Source organism: Heptranchias perlo, chromosome 31 (assembly GCF_035084215.1).
Source record: "Heptranchias perlo isolate sHepPer1 chromosome 31, sHepPer1.hap1, whole genome shotgun sequence".
NCBI lineage: Eukaryota > Metazoa > Chordata > Chondrichthyes > Hexanchiformes > Hexanchidae > Heptranchias > Heptranchias perlo.
The window spans coordinates 35670763-35690780 of record NC_090355.1 but is presented as its reverse complement, the minus strand read 5'-3'; the positions used below and the strand labels follow the sequence as shown (position 1 = coordinate 35690780).

Sequence of the window (20018 nt, the reverse complement as noted above, 5' to 3'; positions counted from 1 at the left end):
GAGATAATTAAAAATGGAACGGGCCCCACCACTTAGCCCCGATCCCCCACTGACCCGTTGCTCACTCGCGGGTTCACCCCGGCAGTGGATGGTGATCCAGGAGACGGAAACCCTCAGCTGATCTTTCTCTCCTCACTCGGCTGAGGCAAACTCCAACCCAACACAGGCCCCGCGGACAGAGAGGCTCGGACCTCCCTCGCTCTGGATTATTCCATTGCCCACTGGCTCAGCGTGAAACTCCCCAACAGGAGGGGGCCTTCGCCTCACCAGCCCTGCGTCCGAACCCAGGGGGAAAGGTCAGCATTCTAATTACACACACCACCCATCTTGACACAGAACACCAACCCATCACCAATGCATCCTCGGGACAACCCGAGTTGTACTAAGTCACACAGACCAAGAGAGTATTCTCTGCGTCCCCACTCTGTGCTGAGCTAGCTCATCTCAGTTGGGTGGCAGTAGGAGTGCTTATAATTGACCTCAGTATTCACCGGGTCAGGGAGAAGAAAAATCAGTTGGGGCTGAAAGGGTTAAATTACGAGGACAGGTTGCACAGACTGGGCTTGTATTCCCTCGAGTGCAGAAGATTAAGGGGTGATCTAATCGAGGTGTTTAAGATGATTAAAGGATTTGATAGGGTCGATAGAGAGAAACTATTTCCTCTGGTGGGGGGAGTCCAGAACTAGGGGGCAGAACCTTAAAATTAGAGCCAGGCCGTTCAGGGGTGATGTCAGGAAGCACTTCCTCACACAAAGGGGAGTGGGAATCTGGAACTCTCTCCCCCAAAAAGCTGTTGAGGCTGGGGGTCAATTGAAAATTTCAAAACTGAGATTGATCGATTTTTGTGGGTGAGGGGATTAAGGGTTACAGAACCAAGGCGGGTAAATGGAGTTAAGATACAGATGAGCCATGATCTAATTGAATGGTGGAACAGGCTCGAGGGGCTGAATGGCCTCCTCCTGTTCCCATGTTCCTATTCCTGGTCTCTGTCTACTGACTCCTGATGGAAGGTCTGTGTGTAGACTTTGGGTAAGGACAGGATCGGGCTGGGCTGGGCTGTGATGCCCTCCATAGCTGAATAGCTTGCTGACACTCGGGGTCTATGCTCACATCAGGATTGGGTATTTGGCCCAGGGTTCGGTGCGAGGTTTCATGGTGTGACTGGTGTCCCTGGGGCCTGTAACCCCGTAAGGAAATAAAATAACAATCGTCAGCTCTAGCCAGCTCCCCGAGGTGTCCTCGTCAGTCCCGGTTACCTCTGACAGTGCCCTCGGCATACGAGCCGATCAGCTTCCTGCAGCTGGAGTTATCGCCACCGCACACCCGACAGCTGTCCGACACCAGGCCAGAGTCCAGCTTCCCATCACAGCCAAATATCTACCAGGGCAGCACGTAAAACAAAATCAGTAACACAGTGAAAGAAATCCCGGGCTTTAGCACAAAAGATGAGGGACGCAGGGAGCGAGGGACAGCGGGAGCGAGGGACAGCGGGAGCGAGGGACGCAGGGAGCGAGGGACGCAGGGAGCGAGGGACGCAGGGAGCGAGGGACGCAGGGAGCGGGGGACAGCGGGAGCGGGGGACAGCGGGAGCGGGGGACGCAGGGAGTGAGGGACGCAGGGAGCGAGGGACGCAGGGAGCGAGGGACAGCGGGAGCGAGGGACGCAGGGAGCGAGGGACAGCGGGAGCGAGGGACGCAGGGAGCGAGGGACAGCGGGAGCGAGGGACGCAGGGAGCGAGGGACAGCGGGAGCGAGGGACAGCGGGAGCGAGGGACGCAGGGAGCGAGGGACAGCGGGAGCGGGGGACGCAGGGAGCGAGGGACAGCGGGAGCGAGGGACAGCGGGAGCGAGGGACAGCGGGAGCATAGGGACGCAGGGAGCGAAGGACAGCGGGAGCGAGGGACGCAGGGAGCGAGGGACAGCGGGAGCGAGGGACAGCGGGAGCGAGGGACGCAGGGAGCGAGGGACGCAGGGAGCGAGGGACGCAGGGAGCGAGGGACAGCGGGAGCGAGGGACGTAGGGAGCGGGGGACGCAGGGAGCGAGGGACAGTGGGAGCGAGGGACGCAGGGAGCGAGGGACAGTGGGAGCGAGGGACGCAGGGAGCGAGGGATAGCGGGAGCGAGGGACGCAGGGAGCGAGGGACGCAGGGAGCGAGGGACAGTGGGAGCGAGGGACGCAGGGAGCGAGGGACGCAGGGAGCGAGGGATAGCGGGAGCGAGGGACACAGGGAGCGAGGGACAGCGGGAGCGAGGGACGCAGGGAGCGAGGGACGCAGGGAGAGGGATAGCGGGAGCGAGGGACGCAGGGAGCGAGGGACGCAGGGAGCGAGGGATAGCGGGAGCGAGGGACGCAGGGAGCGAGGGACGCAGGGAGCGAGGGACACAGGGAGCGAGGGACAGTGGAAGCGAGGGATGCAGGGAGAGAGGGACGCAGGGAGAGAGGGACGCAGGGAGCGAGGGACAGCGGGAGCGAGGGACGCAGGGAACGAGGGACGCAGGGAACGAGGGACGCAGGGAACGAGGGACGCAGGGAACGAGGGACGCAGGGAGCGAGGGACAGCGGGAGCGAGGGACAGCGGGAGCGAGGGACGCAGGGAGCGAGGGACAGCGGGAGCGAGGGACGCAGGGAGCGAGGGATGCAGGGAGCGAGGGACAGCGGGAGCGGGGGACAGCGGGAGCGGGGGAAATCGGGAGCGGGGGACAGCGGGAGCGGGGGACAGCGGGAGCGAGGGACGCAGGGAGCGAGGGACAGCGGGAGCGGGGGACAGCGGGAGCGGGGGACAGCGGGAGCGGGGGAAATCGGGAGCGGGGGAAATCGGGAGCGAGGGACGCAGGGAGCGAGGGACGCAGGGAGCGAGGGACAGCGGGAGCGAGGGGCGCAGGGAGCGAGGGACGCAGGGAGCGAGGGACGCAGGGAGCGAGGGACAGCGGGAGCGAGGGACGCAGGGAGCGAGGGACGCAGGGAGCGAGGGACAGCGGGAGCGAGGGACGCAGGGAGCGAGGGACAGCGGGAGCGAGGGACGCAGGGAGCGAGGGACAGCGGGAGCGAGGGACGCAGGGAGCGAGGGACGCAGGGAGCGGGGGACGCAGGGAGCGAGGGACAGCGGGAGCGAGGGACAGCGGGAGCGAGGGACAGCGGGAGCGAGGGACGCAGGGAGCGAGGGACGCAGGGAGCGGGGAGCGAGGGACAGCAGGAGCGAGGGATGCAGGGAGCGAGGGACAGCGGGAGCGAGGGACAGCGGGAGCGAGGGACGCAGGGAGCGAGGGACGCAGGGAGCGAGGGACGCAGGGAGCGAGGGACGCAGGGAGCGAGGGACAGCGGGAGCGAGGGACAGCGGGAGCGAGGGACACGGGGAGCGGGGGACGCAGGGAGCGGGGGAAATCGGGAGCGGGGGACAGCGGGAGCGGGGGACGCAGGGAGCGAGGGACGCAGGGAGCGAGGGACAGCGGGAGCGAGGGACACGGGGAGCGGGGGACGCAGGGAGCGGGGGAAATCGGGAGCGGGGGAAATCGGGAGCGGGGGAAATCGGGAGCGGGGGACAGCGGGAGCGGGGGACAGCGGGAGCGGGGGACAGCGGGAGCGAGGGACAGCGGGGAGCGGGGAGCGAGGGACAGCAGGAGTGAGGGACGCAGGGAGCGGGGAGCGAGGGACAGCGGGAGGTAGTTATGGGCCACTGTCCAGTGTTGAGAGAGTGCAATAGCCATGACGTGGGTTTGAAGTGGTTTTCGGTAGTTACCCTGCAATGCCCGGCGACACAGAGTCCGTACGATGATATTGTATCCGAGTTACTCAACTCACACCTGGTCCCATCCACAAAACTGTCCCCCCGGCTCACCATGAAACTCTTCCCCTCCACTCGGCACATGTACTTACACAGCATGTCACCTGGTAAGGGGCAAATAGATCAGCACATTACAGGGGCACTCCGTTTAATACACAAGCTGAGGCCATGTAGGGACAGCAGGGTTATCATACAATTCGACTGTCACAATACAGTCCATTCTCAGTGGTTTCATCCTGTCGGAGGGGATTCCCGTCTCAGGGGGGATTCCCGTCTCGGGGGACTTCCCTGTCGGGGGGGACTTCCCTGTCGGGGGGGATTCCCGTCTCAGGGGGGATTCCCGTCTCGGGGGGGATTCCCGTCTCGGGGGACTTCCCTGTCGAGGGGATTTCCCTGTCGGGGGGGGGGGGGGGGGGGGACTTCCCTGTCGAGGGGGATTTCCCTGTCGGGGGGATTTCCCTGTCGGGGGGGGGGACTTCCCTGTCGAGGGGGATTTCCCTGTCAGTTGCTGTCTGACTGATGTCATCCGTGAGGTAAAACTGACTCAAGACATTGGCCTTGATTTTAACTCCCACCCCTGGTGGGAACCAGACATGGGGCGGGGGGGGAGGAGGCAGGTAAAATGGGCCGAGAGGATTTACCCACTCCTTTCCCTCCCCGATCTGATTGACTGCGATTTTAAGTTGCCCCAAGCCGGTGGGGTCCTCTTTAAATATGCAGTTCGAACTCCGAAGACATCATCGAGGCCCGACTGCTATTTTAACCTGAGGCCTGAACAGGGGGAGCAGTGACGGATCCTCCAGCAGGTCAAAACTGCCGGGAACAGCAACCGGGGCCCAGGGAGGTTATCAAAACTTTTATTTTACCCTTTCCTTGTGGGCCAGGAGGGTCGGTAACCAGAGGACACAGATTTAAGATAACTGGCAAAAGAGCCAGAGAGATGAGGAGAATATTTTTTACGCAGCGAGTTGTTCTGATCTGGAATGCGCTGCCTGAAAGGGCGGTGGGAGCAGATTCAATAATAACTTTCAAAAGGGAATTGGATAAATACTTGAAAAGGAGAAATTTGCGGGGCTCTGGGGAAAGAGCAGGGGAGTGGGACTGATTGGATTGCTCTTTCAAAGAGCCGGCACAGGCACGATGGGCTGAACGGCCTCCTTCTGTGCTGTATCATTCATTCTATGATTCTATAGGGTGAATTCCACTCCCTCCCTGCCAAAAATTATATAACGTTGATGTCACGGAGATAAGACTCTGTGTTCACTGCGATCTTACCTTTTGTGTGACCGAGCGCGGGCAGCCACTTATAGTAAACTGGAACCCTGGGGGTCAGGTAGAGAGGTTGGGAATTGGTGTCTGAGCATTGTGTAGCCATGAAATCAAACTGAGTTGCCTGACAGGCCTACAGAAAGAATAGAATAAGAAAAACAGCAGGTAACAGAAAAAACAGTTGCAGCATCGGAGACACTGTCGTTCATTAGCCACCCAGGAACAGCTACAGCACGGGTTAGATACAGAGTAAAGCTCCCTCTACACTGTCCCATCAAACACTCCCGGGGCAGGTACAGGGTTAGATACAGAGTAAAGCTCCCTCTACACTGTCCCATCAAACACGCCCAGGGCAGGTACAGGGTTAGATACAGAGTAAAGCTCCCTCTACACTGTCCCATCAAACACTCCCAGGGCAGGTTCAGGGTTAGATACAGAGTAAAGCTCCCTCTACACTGTCCCATCAAACACTCCCAGGGCAGGTTCAGGGTTAGATACAGAGTAAAGCTCCCTCTACACTGTCCCATCAAACACTCCCGGAGATATCGCTCGACCCCACCTATCCACCTTCTCACGATCACCCACAATCCTTTCCCTCTCCGGAAACAGATCTCATTGTCCTTTGACCCTATTCACACTCTCCGCTTCAATGTGTCTCCCTGGGAACTTATTTCACAACTCGATTCCCCTTTGGATGAAAAAGTTCCTCTGACCTCCCTTCTCACTCCCAACTCCCAACTCCAAATCCTGTCGGGGACCATTTGCCTGGACCAACTTTGTTAATTCCCTACGGAATCTTGAAAACTTTAATTAAATCCCTTTGAAATCACCTCTTTTGCAATTAAAACAATCCCAATTTTCTGAACTTATCCTCACAAGTTAAATTCCTAATATGGGGAGTCACTCTTGGTCCCCCCCCCTCTGCACCTCTCATTATCCTTGTCCAGTTTCTGACTGGATGCCCCTTAAATATAAGGTGCCCAAACAATCTGGGCTTGGCTCCTGCCTGATGCCACACTGTGGGTGCCCGGTTCTGATGACTGACACACTCGCCCTTACCTGTGTGTTGCACATTTCTGCCTCCATATCCACTCCCTCACACTTACGGCCACCGAAGGCAGGCCTAGAAAAATCCAAACGTTTCATCAATCAGGAACACCTCAAACTCTTCGTGACATTAATAACAAGGAGGAAGCTCCCAGCATGACTCAGTTAATTAAGGCAGAGCAGTACTGAGTCACATGCAGGCCAGGAGTCCCCCGCCTGGTGTGGTACTGTGTCACACACAGACCAGGAGTCCCCCGCCTGGTGTGGTACTGTGTCACACACAGACCAGGAGTCCCCCGCCTGGTGTGGTACTGAGTCACATGCAGGCCAGGAGTCCCCCGCCTGGTGTGGTACTGAGTCACATGCAGGCCAGGAGTCCCCCGCCTGGTGTGGTACTGAGTCACACACAGACCAGGAGTCCCCCGCCTGGTGTGGTACTGTGTCACACACAGACCAGGAGTCCCCCGCCTGGTGTGGTACTGAGTCACACACAGACCAGGAGTCCCCCGCCTGGTGTGGTACTGTGTCACACACAGACCAGGAGTCCCCCGCCTGGTGTGGTACTGTGTCACACACAGACCAGGAGTCCCCCGCCTGGTGTGGTACTGAGTCACATGCAGGCCAGGAGTCCCCCGCCTGGTGTGGTACTGAGTCACATGCAGGCCAGGAGTCCCCCGCCTGGTGTGGTACTGAGTCACACACAGACCAGGAGTCCCCCGCCTGGTGTGGTACTGAGTCACACACAGACCAGGAGTCCCCCGCCTGGTGTGGTACTGAGTCACACACAGATTGAAAGATTGAACAGGTTGGGTCTATACTCATTGGAGTTTAGAAGAATGAGAGGAGATTTTATTGAAACATACAAGATTCTGAGGGGACTCGATAGGGTAGATGCTGAGAGGATGTTACCCCTCATGGGGGAATCTAAAACTAGGGGGCATGGTCTCAGAATAAGGGGTCGCCCGTTTAAGACGGAAATGAGGAGGAATTTCTTCTCTCAGAGGGTCGTGAATCTTTGGAATTCTTTACCCCAAAAAGCTGTGGAGGCCGAGTCATTGAATATGTTCAAGGCTGAGTTAGACAAATTTTTGATCAGCAAGGGAGTCAAAGGATATGGGGAAAGGGCAGGAAAGTGGAGTTGAGGTAAAAATCAGATCAGCCATGATCTCATTAAATGGCGGAGCAGGCTCGAGGGGCTGAATGGCCTACTCCTGCTCCTATCTCTTATGGTCTTATGGTTATGGTCTCCCGTCCATACTGAATCACAGACAGACCAGGAGTGCCCAGTCCGGGTGTGGTACTGAATCACAGACAGACCAGGAGTGCCCAGTCCGGGTCCACTACACCACTGTACCCTGATTAGATGATTATACAATGCATCTCTAATAATCCCTTTTAGCAACTTGCTTAAACCTGGGGTACGGGATCTACAGGCGTGGCCGCCCAGAGCCATGTATGTCGGCAGGATATTCGACTACAGGGGCCATCACCAGCGAGCCCTGGCTGAGATCAGCTAATTATGCATAGAGCCTGGGCCCTCCTACACTGTGTGGCTCAGTGTCGCACCGGGGGAACATATCTCCCACTGAGCCCTTGGGGAGGGGACACTTAATTACGAGGACAGGTTGCAGAGACTGGGCTTGTATTCCCTCGAGTTCAGGAGATTAAGGGGTGATCTAATCGAGGTGTTTAAGATGATTAAAGGATTTGATAGGGTCGATAGAGAGAAACTATTTCCTCTGGTGGGGGGAGTCCAGAACAAGGGGGCAGAACCTTAAAATTAGAGCCAGGCCGTTCAGGGGTGATGTCAGGAAGCACTTCTTCACACAAAGGGGAGTGGGAATCTGGAACTCTCTCCCCCAAAAAGCTGCTGAGGCTGGGGGTCAATTGGAAATTTCAAAACTGAGATTGATAGATTTTTATTGGGTGAGGGGATTAAGGGTTACGGAACCAAGGCGGGTAAATGGAGTTAAGATACAGATCAGCCATGATCTAATTGAATGGCGGAACAGGCTCGAGGGGCTGAATGGCCTCCCCCTGGTCTTACGTTCTTATATTTTGCTTTCTGCAGCAGCTGCTTACCGTGGATTGTTGCAGTGCCTGTGGCGTAGAATGACTCCACCCCCACAGCTCCGTGAACAGCTGGTGAACGGTGACCAACTAGACCAGGCCCCCTGAACAACCCCAATCACATCCAGGTCCCCGAGTGACGTGCAGCTCCTCCTTAAACACCACTGGAGAGAAACAACATTGGTTAAAATCATTTCTCGCCTGAGTAATTGGTTAAGGAAAGGAATCGGAAAGAACTTGGATTTCTATCGCGCCTTTCACAACCTCAGGACGTCCCAATGCACTTTACAACCAATGACGTAGTGTGGTCACTGCTGTAATCATAGAATCTCACTGCACAGAAGGAGGCCGTTCGGCCCGTCGTGCCTGTGCTGGCTCTTTGAAAGAGTGGTCCAATTTAGTCCCACACCCCAGCTTTTTCCCCATGACCCTGCAAATTAGTCCTCGTCAACTACATGTCCAATTGCCTTTTGAAAGGCAATGTAATGATGGGTACACTGTGATGTAGGAAACACAGCAGCCAATTTGCGCACAGCAAGATCCCACAAACAGCCACGTGATAAATGACCAATTAACCTGTTTTAGCGATGTTGGTTGAGGGATAAATATTGGCCCCAGGATATTGGGGAGAACTCCCCTGCTCTTCTTCGAAATAGTGGCCGTGGGATTTTTTTACATCCATCTGAGAGGGCAGACGGGGCCTCGGTTTAACGTCTCATCTGAAAGACGGCACCTCCGACAGTGGATTTGAGGTTGAAGATCAGCCATCATCTGATGGAATGGCGGAGCCGAACGGCCTACTCCTGCTCCTATTTCTTATGCAGCGCTCCCTCAGTACCGCACTGGGAGCGTCGGCCTGGATTACGGGCTCAGGTCGCTGGAGTGGGACTTGAACCCACGACCTTCTGAGCCCACTGAGCCACGGCTGACACCTAACGTTGACCGTTAACGAGATGCTGTCCTCATTTTTACAAGCGTTACAAAGACATTGGTTACTTGTACCTTGTTGGGGCCGCATTCTGTGCCATCCAGCAGGGGAATGAATAAACGGGTGCATGTGCTGCGGTCTGCTGGATCTGTGTGACATGACAGAACGTTGCACACATCCTGCACAGAAACAAAAGCACCCAGTACTTAGTGACAGGGCGCGGAATGAATTACAGAGACTTATAATATAAACGAAAGGGCATTTCAGGATAGATTTATCACTTAACTCCTCTCAAAAAAGGGGCATTCACTGATAAGTAGTGATCAGCATGGTCATCAGCTTTTGCCAAGTTCAAACCCAGACAGGGCAGGGCACGAGATACAGGTCATGGGGCAAGGCAGGGACAGGGATGGGTGGGTTCAGGGGTGGGGTCGGAGGCAGTGGATGGGGTCGGGGGGGCAGTGGGTGGGGTCGGGGGGGGGGGGCAGTGGGTGGGGTCGGAGGCCAGAGCCCAGTGCTGGGAAGGGGGGCAAATCAGCCAGGTTCCTGCTCCCACTCACTGTGGAAATGCAATCGGGTTTGGTTGGGAGGATGTTTTATTGGAATGGCGAACACGTTCAGCCATTCCATGCTGGGCTAACTGAACCAATATAAACTAAACGGTACAACTTTAAAGGTAGTGCAGGAACAGAGAGACCTGGGGGTGTATGTACACAAATCGGCGGCAGGACAAGTTGAGAAGGCTGTTATAAATGCATACAGGATCCTGGGCTTTATAAATAGAGGCATAGAGTACAAAAGGAAGTCATGCTAAACCTTTATAAAACACTGGTTAGGCCTCAGCTGGTGTATTGTGTTCAATTCTGGGCACCGCAATTCAGGAAGGATGTCAAGGCCTTGGAGAGGATGCAGAGGAGATTTACTAGAATGGTGCCAGGGATGAGGGACTTCAGTTATGTGGAGAGACTGGAGAAGCTGGGATTGTTCTCCTTGGAACAGAGAAGGTTAAGGGGAGATTTAATAGGGGTGTTCAGAATCATGAAGGGTTTTGATGGAGTAAATAAGGAGAAACTGTGGCAGGAGGGTCGGTAACCAGAGGACACAGATTTACCGTAATTAGCAAAAGAATCAGAGGGAGGATGAATCATAGAATCTTACAATACAGAAGGAGGCCATTCGGCCCATCGTGCCTGTGTCGGCTCTTTGAAAGAGCTGTCCAATTAGTCCCACTCCCCCTGCTCTTTCCCCATAGCCCAGCAAAAATTCCCTTTCGAAAGTTATTATTGAATCTGCTTCCACCGCCCTTTCAGGCAGCGCGTTCCAGATCAGAACAACTCACTGAGTAAAAAAAATTCTCCTCCCATATTTAAGATAATCGGCAAAAGAACCAGAGGGGAGATGAGGAAACGTTTTTTTTACGCAGCGAATTGTTCTGATCTGGAATGCGCTGCCTGAAAGGGCGGTGGAAGCAGATTCAATAATAACTTTCAAAAGGGAATTGGATAAATACTTGAAGGGGAGAAAATTTACAAAGCTATGGGGGAAAGAGCAGGGGAGTGGGACTAATTGGACAGCTCTTTCAAAGAGCCAGCACAGGCACGATGGGCCGAATGGCCTCCTGCTGCGCTGTAAGATTCTGTGAACCAGTATTTCCGTCCCGGCCTTAATCAGAAGGCGAGGGTCCGGTGGGTAATCAGTGGGGAGGGTCCGGTCGGTAATAGGAGGGCGAGGGTCCGGTCGGTAATCAGTGGGCGAGGGTCCGGATGGTAATCAGTGGGCGAGGGTCCGGATGGTAATCAGGGGGCGAGGGTCCAGATGGTAATCAGGGGGCGAGGGTCCAGATGGTAATCAGGGGGCGAGGGTCCGGATGGTAATCAGGGGGAGAGGGTCCGGATGGTAATCAGGGGGCGAGGGTCCGGATGGTAATCAGGGGGAGAGGGTCCGGATGGTAATCAGGGGGCGAGGGTCCGGATGGTAATCAGGGGGCGAGGGTCCGGTGGGTAATCGGAGGGCGAGGGTCCGGTGGGTAATCGGAGGGCGAGGGTCCGGTGGGTAATCAGGGGGCGAGGGTCCGGTGGGTAATCAGGGGGCGAGGGTCCGGTGGGTAATCGGAGGGCGAGGGTCCGGATGGTAATCGGAGGGCGAGGGTCCGGTGGGTAATCGGAGGGCGAGGGTCCGGTGGGTAATCGGAGGGCGAGGGTCCGGTGGGTAATCAGTGGGGGAGTGTCCGGTGGGTAATCGGAGGGCGAGGGTCCGGTGGGTTCCAGACGCCACTTACGATGTCCTGATTGCTGAAGCTGCAGGCAGACGCCTTGTCTCCAAAGGCAATCCTGCACTGCTCGTCCGCCCCGTAGTACAGGCCTGGTTTGTGGCTGGAGAGATCAGACTCTGTCGCTGGCAGGTCGTTCAAACACGTCGCTTGACTTGTGCTGGCGGAATAAAAGTAAGAAATGATTAATATTAACTGGGAGTCAATTTAACTGTCAATAGAGTTGGAGCGGCAACAGTCAAAGAGAGACTTGCATTTATATAGCGCCTTTCACTGCCAATGATACCGGGACTAAAAGGGTTAAATTACGAGGACAGGTTACATAGACTGGGCTTGTATTCCCTCGAGTATAGAAGATTAAGGGGTGATCTAATCGAGGCGTTTAAGATGATTAAAGGATTCGATAGGGTGGATAGAGAGAAACTATTTCCTCTGGTGGGGAGAGTCCAGAACAAGGGGGCAGAACCTTAAAATTAGAGCCAGGCCGTTCAGGGGTGATGTCAGGAAGCACTTCTTCACACAAAGGGGAGTGGAAATCTGGAACTCTCTCCGCCAAAAAGGTGGTGGATTCAGGGGAACAATTGAAAATTTTCAGACTAATACCAAATGATTTTTGTTGGGTAAGGGTATCAAGAGATATGGAGCAAAGGCAGGTAAACGGGATTAAAATACAGATAATCCATGATCTAATTGAATGGCGGAACAGGCTCGAAGGTCTGAATGGCCTCCTCCTGTTCATATGCTCCTGCTCCTGATCACTATCCGGGGACTCAGAGCACAGAGTGAAGCTCGGCCGTGATGCCCACCAGGCTTGAATAGCCTATCAATGCTCATGGTCTGGGCTCAGGCATGAAGAGTGACCACTTGGGTGGGGTGCCAGAGGGCAGCTGGCCAATGGAACTCCTCCCCATTCCGAGTCGATGCCCATGGAACCCGTACCCCAGTGAGAGTCAGTGTCTGTGGGACCCGTACCCCAGGGAGAGTCAGTGTCTGTGGAACCCGTACCCCAGTGAGAGTCAGTGTCTGTGGGACCCGTACCCCAGTGAGAGTCAGTGTCTGTGGGACCCGTACCCCAGTGAGAGTCAGTGTCTGTGGGACCCGTACCCCAGTGAGAGTCAGTGTCTGTGGGACCCGTACCCCAGTGAGAGGCAGTGTCTGTGGGACCCGTACCCCAGTGAGAGTCAGTGTCTGTGGGACCCGTACCCCAGTGAGAGTCAGTGTCTGTGGGACCCGTACCCCAGTGAGAGTCGGTGTCTGTGGGACCCGTACCCCAGGGAGAGTCGGTGCCCTCAGGAGAAGTCGGGGGGTGTGGTGGAAACTTTGAGAAAAGAAGGTGGTGAAATTACCTGTGGAGGAGACGATGGAGTAGTGACAGCCCCGACTGGACAGGCAGCGCTGCCTCACGCCTCGATAGCAGGTGGCGATGGAGCGAACGCGTTTGAAAGTGCGGAGGTGGAAAACGAGGTGAGGAGAGCTTTACCTGAGAAACTTCACGAACTGCTCGCGGCTGCACTTGGACCAGGTCAGGTCCACGCTGTTATAACCGCCCTCTGCCGCCATGATGTGTGCGTTGCCAACGCAGTCGTTCCTGTGCCCGTCGTGGTTGATGCGAAAACTACCAACAACAAAAAAAATTAAAATGTGCTTGTCTGAGGCATCGACCGCAGATATCTGACCTCACCTCAAACATAAAATAAACAAAGTCAGAAAGTGCTGGAAAGGCTCAGCAGGTCGGGCAGCGTCTGTGAGGAGGGGACGGTCAGGTTAATGTTTCAGGTCAATGAGCTTTCCTCAGAACCCTGATGAGAGGCAGGATGTCAGTTAAAGAGCCAAATGTATCTCATTGAGGCACCTAAGGCACTTTACCTGTGGCAGATTACATGGTCGGGACGATTTTTAACTTATCTGGGCGGCTTTCCCACGGCTTCTGATTCACGGGAAGCCAGGGCCGGATCAGGCAAAAAGAAACAAAAATAAATTACATAAAAAACCATTGCACAAAGTTAAAACACAGAATCAACCTACCTTTCCACCCTGCTCCGATTTCCAATGTCTCCCTCTCCGATCTCCCCTTCTCCACCTGCCTCCCCGTGTCCCCCCGATCTCCCCTTCTTCACCGCCCCCCAATGTGCCCCCCGATCTCCCCTTCTTCACCCCCGCCCTGATGTCCCCCCCGATCTCCCCTTCTTCACCCCCCCCCGATGTCCCCCCGATCTCCCGTTCTTCACCCCCCCGATCTCCCCTTCTTCACCCCCCCCCGATGTCCCCCCGATCTCCCGTTCTTCACCCCCCCGATCTCCGCTTCTTCACCCCCCCCCCCCCCGATGTCCCCCCGATCTCCCCTTCTTCACCTCGATCTCCCCTTCTTCACCCCCCCCCGATGTCCCCCTGATCTCCCGTTCTTCACCCCCACCCTGATGTCCCCCCCCGATCTTCCCCTCTCTCCCCCACCCCCCGATCTTCCGTTCCAGTGCCGGATGACTCTCGCTCTCTCTCTTTCTCTCCCCCTGCCCCCTCACGTTGCAGCTCCTAACAGCAGCCAGCCTGTCAAACAGGGTGTCTGCAGGGCACGAAACCCGGAGAGCACGTTAATCATCATCAATTACGATATGATCGCGTCGGAAACGGTAAGTTTTGTTTATTCGGGTTTGCCACGCGCACCGTCACCCCCAACCCCCGCTGCCAACCCGCCACCATTTCCAAATTGAGCCCACTATCCCTGAAGTCTCACTCTCTCCGTAGAATCTCTCTCCCCCGATAGAGTACCCCTCCTCCCGTAGAATCCATCACTCCGAGTCCCCTTGTAGACACGGCTCTAAAAAATGATTTTGTTCTATTATTATTGATGAGCTGAAACTCTCCCCCCTTCACCCACCTGTGACCTATCTCATGAGCCATGGTGATGCCAAGGTTAAACCCTGTGTCCTCGGTGATCACACAGCTCCAGGACCGGGTGCAGAGCCCACCCAGCTGTGTCACGCCACGAACCATCTTGTTGCCGCTGTCAGATTCCAGGTCAAACCTCAAAAAAGAAACGGAATGGAAGGAAAATGAATTTGTGCCTTTGGCAGAGTAGTCAATCCCACCCCAAACCCAAACCGAAACCTAAACCAAACCCTAAATCAAACCCAACCCCAAACCCTAAATCAAACCCAACCCCAAACCAAACCCAACCCCTAAATCAAACCCAACCCCAAACCCTAAATCAAACCCAACCCCAAACCAAACCCAACCCCTAAATCAAACCCAACCCCAAACCCAAACCCAAACCCACCCCAAACCCAAACCCTAAATCAAACCCAACCCCAAACCCTAAATCAAACCCAACCCCAAACCCACCCCAAACCCAAACCCTAAATCAAACCCAACCCCAAACCCTAAATCAAACCCAACCCCAAACCCAACCCAAACCCAACTCTAAATCAAACCGAACCCCAACCCCAAACCCAAACCCAACCCCAAACCCAACTCTAAATCAAACCCAACCCCAAACCCCAAACCAACCCCAACCCCAAACCCAAACCAAACCCTAAATCAACCTCAACCCCAAACCCAACCCCAAACCCCAAACCAAACCCAAACCCTAAATCAACCCCAACCCCAAACCCTAAATCAAACCCAAACCCCAAACCCAAACCAATAAGGTGACAGAGTCCAGTGATTAAAGCCCAGCCTCCCAGAGTATAAGATCAGGCAGTGCTCAGAACGCCAACAGAGTGACTTGTTCAGTACCTGGTAACGTAGAGAATGAGATCAGAGTGGAGTGGATCAGAGTCGTTCTCTGGGTTAATCATTCTGCTCCATCTGCACAAGCTGATGAGCGATGAGGTGAGGTTTTTGGTGATCTGTAGTCCCAGCTGTTGAGGAGAAGACTGCTGTCACTGTTGACTACATATAGGCGTGACTGGAAGCTTAGATGATCCCACTCTCACCTCCAGCCTCCAACCCCTCTCCAGCCTCCAACCCCTCTCCAGCCTCCAACCCCTCTCCATCGCTCTCCTATTTAGCAATATTACTACAGTTCAGAGCTGCCATTTCATACTCTCATTCATTCTTTCCCAGGATCTCAAACCATGGAACTCCTCACCTCCCTCAGTCTTCCCTTTCCTCCTACAGTTTACAGGCTTTTAAAACCCAACCTTGGTCTCGTCTAGTGACTACTTCCTGATTCACCTCTTTTTGTCTCTCTTCCCACCCATGGTAGTGGTGTCCTGCACTGTGGGGCTCAGCCCTTCACCAATTGTTTACTGTTGTCACTGTGGAGTGTGGTACCAGGGTCTCTGACAGTTCAATTCCTAAATGGATTGGGATTGGGGAGCAAATTTGCAAAAATTCCAGGATATCTTTGGAGAGCCAGCTCAAAGCTGAGTGTGGAAGACGCTTGAGAAGGATTTTCTCGGGGTGTGGGCATCGCTGGCGAGGCCGGCATTTATTGCCTGTCCCGAGTTGGCCTGAGAAGGTGGTGGTGAGCCGCATTCTTCTTGAACCGATGGTAGTGGCCACTTCAGCGGGCAGTTAAGAGTCAACCACGTTGGTGTGGGACTGGAGTCACATGTAGGCCCAGACCGGGTAAGGACGGCAGGTTTCCTTCCCTAAAGGACATCAGTGAACCAGTTGGGTTTTTACGACAATCCGACAGCTTCACAGTCACTTTTACTGATCCCAGCTTTTTATTTCCAGATCTTTTAAACTGAATTCAAATTCTCAAACTGCCCACGGCGAAATTCAAACTCACGTTCTCTGGATTATCAGTCCAGTAGCATAACCACCACACCACCGGACTCATAGAACCATAGAAAAGATACAGCACAGAAGGGGGCCATTCGGCCCATCGTGTCCGTGCCGGCTCGTAGAACAACCAGGTGCCCATTCTAATCCCACCTTCCAGCACCCGGTCCGTAGCCCTGCAGCTTACAGCACTTTAGGTGCAGGTCCAGGTACTTTTTAAAAGAGTTGAGGGTCTCTGCCTCGACCACCGATTCGGGCAGCGAATTCCATACACCCACCACCCTCTGGGTAAAAAAGATTTTCCTCATGTCCCCTCTAATCCTTTCACCAATCAGCTTAAATCTATGTCCTCTAGTTCTTGAACTCTCCGCTAGGGGAAACAGGGGATACTTCCTGTCTACTCTATCTGGGCCCCTCATAATTTTGTACACCTCAATCAAGTCTCCCCTCAGCCTCCTCTGCTCCAAGGAAAACAACCCCAGCCGATCCAATCTCTCCTCGTAGCTGCAATTTTCAAGCCCTGGCAACATTCTTGTAAATCTTCTCTGCAGTCTCTCCAGAGCAATTACGTCCTTCCTGTAATGTGGTGACCAGAACTGCGCACAATACTCCAGCTGTGGCTTTACCTCATGTATAGATAATTTGAGTTTCTTTAAATAAGGCTCAAGGGATTCAGAAGAACCAGGTCACAAAACCCAGGTCCTCCTTTGAGGACACACATAAATGTGTCAATTCAGACACCCCTCCCCTCCAAATAGCCAACACTGCCTTCAACCACACGAGCACCCAGAGAAATGGAGAGCAATGACCTGCCCTTGGTCTCATCCTTGTTTCAAACCCCTCCCTGGCCTCGCCCCTCCAGCCCTACAACCCTCCGAGATCTCTGCGCTCCTCCAATTCTGGCCTCTTGCGCATCCCCGATTTCCATCGCTCCACCATTGGCGGCCGTGCCTTCAGCTGCCTGGGCCCCAAGCTCTGGAATTCCCTCCCTAAACCTCTCCGCCTCTCTCTCCTCCTTTAAGACGCTCCTTAAAACCTCCCTCATTGACCAAGCTTTTGGTCACCTGTCCTAATATCTCCTCATGCGGCTCGGTGTCAAATTCTGTCTGATTTACGCTCCTGTGAAGCGCCTTGGGACGTTTTTACTACGTTAAAGGCGCTGTATAAATGCAAGTTGTTGTTGGTTGAGTTGAGCACCCTGGACCAGGCCTCGTACCTCAGGCTGCGACAGGATGACCATCTTGGTTAGATGAACTCGCAGTTGAGCACCCAGGGAAGCATCTCGCAGCAGTTCAGCAGCCTGTGGGAAAAAGAAAGTCAAGAGAAAAAGTCGGGAGTCGTTTGGAAGAGGAAATAAAAAGGATCAGGAGACGGGCAGCGGGCGTCAGGGAGATGCAACGTGCCACTGGGGGGGTAAGCTTTCTCCGGCCAGCTCCCACGCGCCTCCCAATGGATGGGTTCCCCATGACTATGGGGAGCGCCGGGATCAGGATGTGCCACCCACTCAGCTGGGAAGCCGCGCGGCACAGAGGCACCGAAATGGAGGTACCGGGGCATGCAGCAAGGTGCGAGCGTGCACCGCAACACCTCCCAACATGGCGGAAGGAAGACCAGAGGCCAGGGTCACAGTCAGGAACATAGGAAGTGCTCGATGGAAAAAGACCATCTAGTTCACCGTCTACCATCCAGATAGCCGCTCGGTACAACCATAATGGAGTCTTTGACTAATCAGAGCGATCAATCTCTACCAATGAGTCTCCAACAGACCCGGACATGAGGCGAGGAAAACCCCCAGTGCTGGAGAGCTTTGGGAACCAGAGGTCCAAAGTCACCTGTTCCTCCCGAGTCTGTTACACTCCCCACACGTCAGGTCTCAGCACTTGGAGTGGTTTCTGGCACCTCCTGGTTGAGCAGCGACAGGGACGCAGTCAGCAGTCCGGGGGCAGAGTGAACCCCATCAGCACCCCCCCCCTCCCTCTCCCCCACCCGGCACCAGGCCATGCAAAGAATAGGGAATGAGGAAATACACAATAAAGTGGGGGACTTACATCAATATATAAACCAGAGACACGGCCTCAGAAAGTTAAGGCGTCTACCGCAGAAGTCTAAAAGTCAAAACTTTCATAGATCATAAAACTTACACCACAGAAAGAGGCCATTCAGCCCATCGTGCCTGCACCTATCCAATTATCCCCACTCCCTCTGTTCTTTCCCCATAACCCTGCAAATATTTACTTTCTACTATAAATTCAATTGGGAATTCAGGAGAAACTTCTTTACCCAGAGAGTGGTGAGAATGTGGAACTCGCTCCCACAAGGAGTAGTTGAGGCGAATAGTGTAGATGGATTTAAGGGGAAGCTGGATAAACACATGAGGGAGAAAGCAATAGAAGGATATGGTGATAGGGTGAGATGAAGTAGGGAGGGAGGAGCTCTTGTGGAGCATAAACACCGGGATAGACCCGATGGGCCGAATGGCCTGTTTCTGCACTGTAAATTCGATGTGAATGCCCTCCCGTGCACCCAACAACGCATCAGAGAGCCACAGTTTGGCATCCCTGGGAAACCAGACATACAAACTCTTGCAAGTGAAGCATCTCAGTAACACCAGCCCAGGCCCCAGTCCCCAGGCCCCCACCAGCCTGTGGGCTGTTCGTTTTCCATGACAGGGCCCAAGGACACTCACAATATTCAGGTTGGTGAGGATGTAGCGCTCTGTGTCTTGCTTGTGAAAGTCGTACACATCATATCCCACCACAACCAGCAGTTCCAGATGTTTCGCCTCCTTCACCGATTGTCTTGTAACGAGGGAACGCCTGGTTCGTCCTGCGATGTTCAAACAGAATGGATTATTCAGTAAATGATTTTTCAGGGTGCACTTAGATTGTCTATGCCATTGGGCGAGCAAATAGCAAATGAAATTTAATACTAGGAACAGGAGGAGGCCATTCAGCCCTTCGAGCCTGTTACATAGGAACAGGAGGAGGCCATTCAGCCCCTCGAGCTTGTTACATAGGAACAGGAAAAGGCCATTCAGCCCCTCGAGCCTGTTACATAGGAACAGGAAAAGGCCTTTCAGCCCCTCAAGCTTGTTACACAGGAACAGGAGGAGGCCATTCAGCCCTTCGAGCCTATTACATAGGAACAGGAGGAGGCCATTCAACCCCTCGAGCCTGTTACATAGGAACAGGAGGAGGCCATTCAGCCCCTCAAACTTGTTACATAGGAACAGGAAAAGGCCATTCAGCCCCTTGAGCCTGTTATATAGGAACAGGAGGAGGCCATTTAGCCCCTCGAGCCTGTTCTCCCATTCAATGAGATCACGGTCGATCAATACTGAAACGTAGTACATGCTGAGTGAGATATCAGTGGTGCGAGGCCTGGAGCCTAGTTTTCTGGATTTAAGACCAGCAGCGAGGACTAATAGATAATTCTTTTCTGCGATTTGTCCTCTTTGAACTCCCCCTCTGGTGAAATGCTGATTACTTTACATATGTAGATTAGGGCACCTGCTATTGCTCCGCCACTTTCCAGATCGGCCACCGATTGAACTCTGCTTCCTGGACATGTCCAGAGAGGTCAGGGGTGATGGTGATGGCAGCACCCATGAACATAGCAGCATGATTGTAAACAATTTTACAACACCAAGTTATAGTCCAGCAATTTTATTTTAAATTCACAAGCTTTCGGAGGCTTCCTCCTTCCTCAGGTGAATGTTGTGGAAATGAAATCCTCGAAATGAAATCGCATTTATAATTCACAGAACAATGCTTGGTGATTACAGACAGTTTTTTCAACTGCCCGTTGCCAAGGCAATCAGTGTGCAGACAGACAGGTGTTACCTGCAAGGTCTCCGAATATACAAATCACCAAAAAAAACCACAGAGATAGAGAGGTAGAAACATAGAAAAGACAGCAACTGACCC

At 54.3% G+C, this 20018-nt stretch overlaps 1 protein-coding gene across 1 annotated transcript in view; it reads right to left on the bottom strand.

Moving 5' to 3' along the window:
- The window catches only part of adamts13 (ADAM metallopeptidase with thrombospondin type 1 motif, 13), a 63433-nt gene that overhangs the window by 31995 nt on the left and 11420 nt on the right, over positions 1 to 20018 (bottom strand). Inside the window, exons 5-16 of the mRNA XM_067969998.1 lie at positions 18779 to 18918; positions 17309 to 17392; positions 15097 to 15221; positions 14240 to 14386; positions 12845 to 12979; positions 11374 to 11524; positions 9170 to 9274; positions 8180 to 8331; positions 6110 to 6173; positions 5057 to 5183; positions 3737 to 3885; positions 1257 to 1377 (exon numbers count right to left, since the gene is read on the bottom strand). Coding sequence (XP_067826099.1) covers positions 1257 to 1377; positions 3737 to 3885; positions 5057 to 5183; positions 6110 to 6173; positions 8180 to 8331; positions 9170 to 9274; positions 11374 to 11524; positions 12845 to 12979; positions 14240 to 14386; positions 15097 to 15221; positions 17309 to 17392; positions 18779 to 18918 — 1500 coding nt within the window. The remainder of the gene's footprint in view (positions 1 to 1256; positions 1378 to 3736; positions 3886 to 5056; positions 5184 to 6109; positions 6174 to 8179; positions 8332 to 9169; positions 9275 to 11373; positions 11525 to 12844; positions 12980 to 14239; positions 14387 to 15096; positions 15222 to 17308; positions 17393 to 18778; positions 18919 to 20018) is intronic.